Here is a 10,239-nt window from a genome sequence, read left to right as displayed (position 1 = left end):
AGTATTCGGTAATAGGTCCAGATGCGCAGATGACAGCGTGAAGCAAGGTCTACGCGCCATTAACTGAACTGCCTTACAAATACACTGCCTAAGGTGAAGACACCATCATCAACAGCTTGATGGGGTGAGCCTGGCTACTTTGCATGCACGACTTGGTAATGACTGTATTCTTGAAGAAGGACCACAGACTGATGAGGATGGAACCCCCTGCCTGCCCTGACAGATGCCAGAGGAAGAATGATCACTCACTCAATCGACATACCAGGCAAAGTACCCTCTAAAAAGAATAATAAGATGTATTAAATAAGATTTTGTATAAATACAGCACAGGATGTACTGTTGGGTGTGATGCTTTTTGGAGCTACCCTGCAGCACCTGTCTCTGCACAAGCATGAAATGAATCACAGAATCTCGAGTGTTGGAAGCGACTTCAAAAGATCATCTAGTCCAACGCCCCTGCCAGAGCAGGGCCACCTAGAGTAGGTCACATAGGAACTCATCCAGGTGGGTTTTGAATGTCTCCAAAGAAGGGGACTCCACAACCCAATACTTACAGACTCTGCTGTTCAGTGATTCTGTGTAACCACCTTGACTCCGTAGATTGGCTTATTGGACAAATCCGCTTTTTGGACAACACAGGTAGAGGCCCAGTCTGAGGGGCAGACAAGGTCAGCACAGGCTGTCTGTACCCAGGAGGCTGCCTGTACCCACCTGCAGGTATGAATTTAGGGGCCCTCACATTCACACCCTGCTGTACTTCAGTCCCAGATCCCACAGGGCCAGCACTTGCCCACATTGTCCTGCTCTTAGCTCTGTGTCCCTCCTCTCAGACTGTCCAGCATTCTTGGGACTATTACTACTTTTAAAGCCACCTTATTCATTCTTTAACCAAGCACAACAGAGCTGCAGCAGCAGCTAATGCATGTGCCTCCCCAAGGCTTTGCAGACTGCACCCTGCAAAATATGCATGAGCTGCTCTTGCAGGGCACGGGCTGTTTGCCATCACCTGCAAGGGTAGTCAAGAAGTTGCTATTTTAATGGGAAAAAAGTCTAAAAAAACCCAGGCACTGCAGTGAGCATATTGGTGATACAACAGGAGTTATTTCTCCCTCTTGGTCAACACTCAGGGCTGCTTGGAGCAGCTGACATACTGCTGTTTTTCCCATCCCTCAGATCACCTGTGCATCAAAAAAATTCCATGCCACTTATCCCGAGGGCAGGAAGTTCCAACCCCCATCCTCATCACACTGCTGGGTTCCCATGGTGGTCTGCTTCCCACCCACTGCCACTACGGACAGTCATTAACTATTGGCTTGAGGATATTTTGATAACTTTCGCCAACAATGCCAAGGTTGGGAGGCAAAGGGCAGGGGAAAAGACTGGGTTGACTCAGAGTTGGGCTAGGACAGGGACAAAAGGCTCCTAAAAGGGGCATAAATCCCAAATCAGCCTGAGGACTTCAAGCAACAGGAGGAGGACAGTGTCCCTTGTCCTCAGTGTTATCATAAGGAGCCCTGTGCAGACCAATCTCAGTTGTCAGTGCCACGTCATGAAACTAGCTTTGACAATTAAATTGTCCTCCCTTGCTGGGATCCAGCCTCAAGCTTCAGCATATTCTCTTGCTTTACTGGGCATGGAGGGTGAGTGAGGACAACCTCCAGTCGTGGGAAGGTATGAAGAAAACAGGGAAGCAGTGAAACCTGCCTTTACACCAGCAAGCTCTGGTCACCAGCCACGCTCAGCAAATGAACAGCATTGCTCTGTGGCAATGCTATGAAGGAAACCCAGCAGAAGCAGAGAAAATACCTATTTCACAGATGGCAAAATAGAAGGGAGCAGGAAAATAAGTATGCCACAGATGACCCTCTATCTGAGGGCCCAGCTGTCCACTCTAAGCACTCTCTGCATCTTGGACCCAGAATTGTGGTTCCCTGCTGAGAGCAGGATCCCGGTGCATCCAGCTCTGCCCTCTGCACGGCAACAGGAGAGCAAGGGGCGTAATAACGAGCAGCAAAGTGAGAAGGGGACATGGCTGTTGATCCCTACCTTTGCCAAACACCGCAGCTTGCCCACGTGTGAGACCTCACGGGGGTGCTCTGAGACCTGGAGTGCCGCAGTGGCTCTGCCTGCAGGCATCAGCATTCTACAGGCAGCAGCACCCAGGGACTCAGCTCCCTGAGGAGGATTTCCTGGCAGACACAGCTCAGTTCCAATGGCCATGGCAACTGCTTTGTGCCCTTTATTTCTTGTCTCTTGAGCTTTCTCTCATCTAGATTTGCTCCCTATCTGCTTCTTTGCCTGCCTTAGGTCCCCCAGCACCTTCACATTTCATTGAGGCTGCAGATGGGATGGCCAGCTGCAGAGCTGTTCCTTGCTCTCAGCACCACCACATTTCCATCTGCCTGCAAACTTTATGAGAAGAGATATTCATAAGTCAGATGGATGTGTGCTCCCCTTGCTCAAGTGGATGGCTGTGGAGACAAGGGATAACAGAGGGGCACGATAAGAGCCTGGCTGCCCAGCACCCAACCCACAGTACCTGAACAAGGCAGGCTGAGGAAGGATGCTCAGGCTCAACCAGCAAGTTCATAGCAAGCAGATAGTTTCAAAGCCAAGCTGTAAAGTCAATGTGCAGGTCAGGTCCAGGGTCAATCCATGGCTTGGAGTCCAAACCAGACATAAAGATAGCTGCAGCTGACCTAGAGAACAAACACAACACAGCTCAGACTAGGACTAAGATCGCCGGGCTGTGTTTAAATGGAGTTCCTGGGCCATGGGCAACATGGAGAGGCATGTCCCAGGTGAGGCTGGTCAGAACCAATGGGGTTTATTAATGCCTTTACATTATCCCCCTCCTCATTGTGCCGGAGCTTTGCAAAGGGACTTGTCCCATAAAAAGACTGAGGGTTTTTTTCACTTTCTTTTACTGCTTGCCCTCTCCTTTGCTAGTGAGAAGCGCTGTTGCCACTCCTAAGGTTCCTCTGGCCTCTTGAGACAGTCCCTGCTCCCTGGGAAACATGGGCTTGCATCCTCTGGGGGCTGGTCCTGGGAAGCAGCAGCAGCTCTTGGCCCCTGGACTGGGCCAGGGTATCTGTGGCAGCCTAGGGGTACAGCCGCACCTGCCACCCCAGGGCTGCAATCAGCTGGGGCATCAGCCCGCCACCAAGTGCAATGTGATGAGTGCCTGAGACTTGAGCCGGGCCAATGTGACACAGAGATGGATGGTGGCACACAGACTTTCCTTGTATCGGATGCTTCGACTTTCCGACCTGCTCCCGTGAATGGCCACCTTGGATGAAAGAAAATATAGAGAGGGCAGGTGGAGGACAGAGGCTTGGGTTACAGCTGCTCTCCAGCTGCCCTGCTCTCTGTTAGGAATAGGTTTCTGCGTTTTTTTCCTCGCCTTTCCTAGGCTTGGCTGGGGCCCTGTCAACTCTGGCTCTGTGCTGTCCCCTGTGTCCCTCTCCATCCCTGCCCTTGCCAGCCCTTCTCTCTCAGCTTCTCTGCCAATGGCCTTTCCAAGCTCTCACCTCTGTCAGAGTCTGGGCCAGACAAGAGGGTCCAAGAGATGCAGACCCTGTGGGTGCTGGCAGCCCATGGCACTGCCATGTGGGATGCTCGGAGAGAAACTATGATGGGGAAAGGGAAAAGAAACCAGTCCCTGGGTGCCAGTGTGACCAGAGGGGATGCTCAGGAAGGACAGACAGACAAATGATACTCCAGGTGTAATTGCTTTATTCCTATTTTTTCTCCATTCCTGCCTTTATTATTTGGCTGTTCTCCATTTTAAATGATTCCCCATCTTGTTTCTCAGTGTTTTTTTCCCAGTCTCTGCACTGCTGGGGCTGTCTGTGCCTTTCTTCCCCCATCCCCACTCCCCTCCCTCTTCCACCACACTGTTCACCTCTGCTGAGCTCATTACAGCTATTCCTTCACTTGGAATAGCCGATCCACTCTGTTGTCCTCCAACAAATAAGCTGACAGGCTAATGAACGGCTTCAGATGGTAATTAGCAACAGAGTTGCTAATAATGAATTTCATTTACATTTTAAGCACTGCAGAGGAAAAGCAAGACCCTGTCATTTATGCCCCCCTCTCTGCTGCCTTTCCTTGGGGGAGCACACCCTCTGCAGCCCTTTGAACGAGGCAGAAAGGCTTGGCTCTGATTGCACCTCACCTGCCTCCATTTCCAAAGCTGCAATAAGCAGAGTTTAAGTAGCAATTAGAGGCTTGGGGGAGAAGCTGCTCCCGCTTCCATCATCCAATGGGTGGGGAAGGCACTCCGATGCCACGAAAAATGGGCCACAGGAGGCAGGAGCTGGACCGGGGCCAGGAAAGAAGAGAGAAGGGTTTCATCTGGCTGCAGGCTCACACTAAACAGCCCCAGCTGTCCTGGAGCCCTGCCTCACGAGGGCACTGTCCCTCCTGTGCTGCTGGTAGCTGGCTGTACACCTGAATCACTACTCAGAGGCATTTCTCAGCTCCCTTAACCACACACGCTCCGAGAATGTTTGCTAAATCCCCTTCTGATAGCTTCCCCAAGGTTTCATCATGTTTAGAAGGCAGCAATTTCCCCGAAAGGCTTCATCCATCCCTGCCTGCCTGAGGGAGGAGCCAAGCGCCTTCTGCAGGGATGCCACAGAGAGTCATCAAGTGCAAAGGCGGAAAAAATATGTTGTCTCGTCTCATAGGAGTGAGGGAGTCATGGTGGATGTGCAGCGACTGGGCACGCTCGCTAGTGCCACAGGACCTGGAGGATGCTCAAAGCCTGAACCCGGTGCTGGGGGTGAGCCTGGCAGCATTCTGTGCCCTGCCTCAGTTTCCCTCTCTGTGCCTCATGGATCAGGAAAATACGTTCTCCTTCCCTTTGGGTTTTCCAGTGCAGAAGGGCACCGCTGTCGGGTGGAGCATCCCATCTCACATTAGCGAGACACCGGTGCTGTCCTCCCATCACCTGCACACCCCTCAGACCCCAGTCTGGTGCCCAGACCAGGGAGTGTCCCTTACCTGCCCTTCATTTAGGGCAGTGGTACCCACAAGAAGTTGCTTTGGGGACCACAGAGATGCAGCAGTTTGCCCTGGCTGGGAGGGGATGGCTGCATCCTGCCTTGCCACGGCCCTCACCTCTATGGGCACGGGATCCATTGATTTATGTATGTATTTTTTCAAACCCTGCTCTAAGTAAAAGCAATACAAGGGTCTCCAGAGGCCAATAAGATTTGACTGTAAGTCAATACCCATCATATCTTTGCATTGTGCAACGATCCCCTGGTGAGTGAGGTGGGAAGCTGGGGATGCCTGGGGTGAGACAGTGATGGGCACGGGACAGGGGCAGGCAGAGGGTCAGCCTGGGGCAGGGGCATCACCTCTGCCTAGGGAAGGGATTAAGGGTGGAAAAGGGAGAACTTCTGGCCTGCAATAGATGCCTCCTGGAATGTATTGCCAAGAAACAGAGCGGTGATCCCACAGCAGGCAGCTCCACAGTGAGGATGTGGAGATGAGCAAAGGATGAGGTCTGGGAGAGCAGCAGGGAGAGGGAAGGATGGGGAAAGAGGAGGAGGGAGAGAAATCACCCATGAAAAACATCTCTGCCACAGCATCTGCGCCCTGGGGCTTTGGGACTGAGAGGTTTTCCTACGGGGAGAGCCAGTGCTGAGGCTGCAGGGTATGGGTGGTAAAGCCCTGGCACGCTCGGTGCATGCCCCAGCCCTGCAGCTGGCCAGCAAGCAACTGGGCACAGCCGTGATGCCATCTGCCTGCGCCCTCCAGGGCTGAAGGAGCTTCTCTGATGGCTTATAAGGATTGAGCTCGGACTCCCAGCTTTCCCAAAGTACCTCCTGCATCTCCACACCATCCCTGGGCACTGCGCAGCCAGGAGTCCTCACCTCTCTGGGGATAATGCTGGGGAGAGGGTGCAGCGGGTGCAGGGCAGGCAGAGAGGCAGGACACAGGGAGGCAGGGCACAGGGAGGCAGGCCGGCTGCCCATGCTCTGCTGACAGTTGCAGTTAGCAGTTGATGTCCTTGAGCAGAGCAAACACCAAAAGAAGGAACCAGGTTCTCTTTAAGGGGGCAGGACTCCGGCAGCATCATGAAGGCAAGAGTGAGCTTCTCCCTCTGCCTTCCACCTTCCCTTCCCGGACGCTTTCGGTGAGGGAGCAGGGCTCCCAGCCCACCCCTTCGATTTCCCTGGCTCCCTGTGCTGGACAAGGATGAAGGCAGGAGCCGAGTGCTGAGAAGGGAGGCTGAGCGAAAGGATGAAGGGAGGGGGAGGGGAGGAGGAGGGGAGAGAAGGAGGGAGGGAGAGGGGGAGGATCTGCTAATTACACAGAACAGCTCTGGGGGCTGCTGAAGTCCAGAATGAAGCAAAGAGCAGCAGAAGCGAGTGCTGCAGTGGGAGCGGAGGAGCCCGAGCATCACCAAGAGCCGGAGCCACTGCCGTCCCCAGCGGCAGCAACCGGGGGCACTCGGGGGATCCTGCAGCCCTGTCACCCTCCGAGGACAGCCTCTGGCACAGCCAGCAGCTCCTCCGCAGCCAGCCCCATACAGGGAGAGAGGAAGAGGCTGGTGGCCCCAGGGACACAGGTTTAAACTCCGCTTTCCTGTGGGCTGGGCTGCCAGAGGAGTCAGCCCTGCCATGGTCCTGGGGGGCTAGGAGCCCGAGCGGATCCACTGGGAAGGGGTGAGGGATGGCTGCCGAAGGAGGGAAAACCAAGCCCGTCACCCAGTCCAGGATGGAGAACTTCCGAAAGGTGAGGACGTCAGAGGAGGAGAGTCCATTGCCCTTCCCCGACCTGCCCCCAGATGTGGTGGAGATGAAAGTGAAGGAGGGCAGCAAGATCAGGAACCTGATGAACTTTGCCATGGCCCAGATGGAGCTGAAGGGCAGCCGACAGATCGTCTTCAGCGGCTGTGGCAGAGCGGTCACCAAGACCATCACCTGCGTGGAGATCATGAAGCGGAAGCTGGGAGGTCTTCACCAGGTCACCAAGGTACGCTACAAAACCTTGCTGGAGGTCTGGGAGAACCAGGACCCGCTGCCTGGTGGCCCAGCGCAGAAGCTGACCGTCCACAAGAACGTCCCCTCCATCTGCATCCTGCTCTCCCGAGACCCCCTGGATCCCAACCAGACGGGCTACCAGCCCCCGGAGCCCCGGAACGGGCTGGAGACGCCGCTCAGTGAGGCAGGAGAGGACACATTGGGCTCCTCTGCCAAGGGGCTGAAGCGGCCCCTTCCTCCTGCCCATGAGGAGCTGCTCACCAAGAAGTTGCAGGTAGAGGTGCCTGACAGCCCAAGGGGCTCGGGGACCCAGGGCTGCCAGCCAGACCACCACCACTGACCCCACTGCGCAAGCAGCCGCACGCCGAGTCCGTAGGCAGGAATATGCCCCCTGTAGAGGCAGGAGATTGTATGCTGAAGAAACTCGGGGAGGGGGGGAAACTGCTTTGCTGTGGCTAAAGTCAGCGTGAAGCCCATGTCATGGTTGCTCCGAGGTCGCTGTTGTGCTGCAAGCTCTCCCCAGCACATCCTCACTTGCTGATGCTGCTCTGGCAGGGGGTGAGCTGGCTGCTGGGGGGTACCTTGTACCCAGATTTGGGGTGAGGGTTAAAGGGTTAAACCTGACATCTCTTGGTTACTGACTGAAGCAGAGGAAGATGTGTTGGGGGGAGCTGCTGATCCCGCATTCAGCCACCCAGGGGCAATGCCACCACCAGCCACATTTCTGCAGTGACTCCCAGGGAGCCAGAGCACCCGTTGCCTTTCACCGAGGGGTGCCCGGACGGCAGAAGGTGGCTGCACATCATCCCGCTGCCATGTCTCAGACATCAGGAGTGACCGCTTTGCCCCAAGCCCGTTGGAGTGTTACCTTAATTACCAATGCTGCAGTTACGCCTGGTGAGGAGCTGTGGGGTTTATTAATGCTCTGCGCCCTGGGGTGCCTTGATTCAGCCTGAATGAAGCACCCAAACATGCAGCTGTGCCCCCGCTGTTCAGTCCCCACACCCACAGAGCTCAGTGCTGCGCTGCCTGCCTGCGGGACAGACAAAGAGAATGAAGTAACCCTTCTTCCTCGATCAGGCACTCGGGGCTCAGCTCTTCTGGAGGTGTTTGTAGGGTCTGGAGCTGGGGTGAAGTGCTGATGTCGGGAGCTGGGGGCAGCGGGAGCATTAGGTGGGTGGTTGTCTTGGCCAGATGTGATGCCCGGTGCAGAACAGGCAGGTTTTGGGGTAGTGGGCTTGACTGCAGACCCCTTGTTGAGAGCTGGCTCCCTGGGAAAGTCCTTTGGAGCAAAATCCCTGCTTTTTCCAGGGGGTTAAGGGAAACAAATGGAAAATAAAAGATCTTTATAAATAGTGGAAATGTGTCTGTGGGAAAATGGGGGGATCATCCTGTTTGCTGACTACAGCACAGAGCAGCACAATGAGGGCTGCTGACAACCCAGGACAAGGGTACAGCAAAAACAAAACCCTGTCTCTTGGTGGAATGGGATGGACCAAACCGTGTTCCTTGCCGGAATGGGATGGACAAAACCCTGTCCCTTGGTGGAATGGGATGCGATTGGCCAAACTCTGTCCCTTGGAATGGGATGGACCAAACCTTTTCTCTTGATGGAATGGGATGGACCAAACCCTGTCCCTTCTGGAAAGGGGTGAGGGCCTTCCATGTGCCCTGGCAACAGCCTGGCCCCACTAGCAGGCAGAGCCTGGCAAAGCCCCTCTGCCAGCCCCCACAGCTGGCACAGTGGGCACTGGGGCAACCTGAGGAGGGCAGGGGATGGGTTATAGGAGGCCAAGTGAGCTCTCATCCATCTGATTCCCCTTGTCCCAGCCCAAGCAGCCCCAAGGTCACTGCAGGATGAATTAAATCAGTAATAATGAGCATAGCCTTCCCCTAAACCAGCCAGGAAGGAAGCTCCAGCTACAGCCATGTTATCTCCCTGCCTTGGTCCTGCTCTCCAGGGATGGCAAGCATCTCCTCTTTCGTCAAGGTCTTGGTTGGCAAGAGCTTTCCTTGGCTGGGAGCAGGAATGAAAGGAGACCAGGGAAGCAAAGAGGAGGAGGAGGAGGAGGAGGAGGGGGAGGAAGAAGAAGTAGAGGGCTATTTTGTTTGACAATGGCTTTGTTATCTCACTCAGCAGGCAGCTGCCCCTTCAGGCCAGAGGCTCACACTTATCTGCCCTGCCACAGATTGATTCATTTCACTTATCTGCTGCCTTGTAGAATATTAATTTCCAACTGTTATATTTTTATTATTGTTTTGGGGGGTTTGGGGCTGAGAAATCTCTGGGCTCCATCCCACTCAGCAATCACTCTTCCCAGCCTCTGTCTCCACCATAGGCACCATTCAGGTTCAATCCTCCACCTCAAACATAAGCCAGAGCACTGGGTAGAGGCTCCTACCACACATGCACTAAAAATCATGCAAATAAATAAAACCCTCTGCAAATGCTCTGATCAGAGCTTAAAGGCTGTCACAGACACGCAGATGAGAACTAACAGTCCTTTACCTCCCTAACCCTGCCCCACTGCTACCGTCTCACATCGCTCCTGGCAAGGAGAGAAAGAATCACTCATTTCTCCTTATTATATTGTTAATGTGCAAATTTATTTTTAATTGATTTTATATGCAGACAATTTCCAATCTTGGAGGCAATAGGAGCCTGGGGATTTTGCACTCCTCACTTTGTTGGCTGTTGACCAAGGATTTCCTGAAAATGGTTAAGAAAAAAAGGAAAGAAAAAAAAACAACAAAAAAAAAAAAGATGACTGTAACCCAAAATGTGAAGCATTTAAAATAGCATGATGACATCTGGCTCTACAGAGTCCTAAGGGATCATGGCAAGTAAAATTATCACAATGATCCTGTGCTGCACAGACAAGGCGCAGCCCCAGCAAAGAACGATTTTGGGGGTGATTTCGTGAGCCCAGTGGTGCCCTGTGTCATGGCCCAAGAGCTGGCAGCTGGGTCAGGCCTGTCCTCCTGCCAGCACATGGGGTGACGGAGCCTGACAGTAGCACCCTCTATGAGGTCTAGAGACAGGCTTGGGGATGAGGTGCTGCAAAGGAGGGAAAGGATCTGGGGATGTTAATCAGCAGTGGCTGAACATGAGCCAGCAGTGTGCTCAGGTGGCCAAGATGACAATGGCATCCTGGCCTGTGTCAGAAAGAGTGTGACCAGCAGGACCAGGGCAGTGATTGTCCCCTGTACTGGGCACTGGTGAGGCCACAGCTCAGGTGTT

At 54.0% G+C, this 10,239-nt stretch overlaps 1 protein-coding gene across 1 annotated transcript; it reads left to right on the top strand.

Annotated features, from left to right (window-relative positions):
• Positions 1-6,687: 6,687 nt before the first annotated feature.
• On the top strand, positions 6,688-7,338 carry RPP25 (ribonuclease P and MRP subunit p25). Its single transcript, XM_010195915.2, has one exon. It carries the CDS (start codon positions 6,688-6,690, stop codon positions 7,336-7,338), a length of 651 nt encoding a protein of 216 aa, XP_010194217.2.
• Positions 7,339-10,239: the final 2,901 nt, after the last annotated feature.

The sequence above is a fragment of the Colius striatus genome, chromosome 7 (genome assembly GCF_028858725.1).
Source record: "Colius striatus isolate bColStr4 chromosome 7, bColStr4.1.hap1, whole genome shotgun sequence".
Classification (NCBI taxonomy): Eukaryota; Metazoa; Chordata; class Aves; order Coliiformes; family Coliidae; genus Colius; species Colius striatus.
Note: the sequence above shows the minus strand (reverse complement) of the source record. Positions and strands in the feature narration are given on the sequence as shown.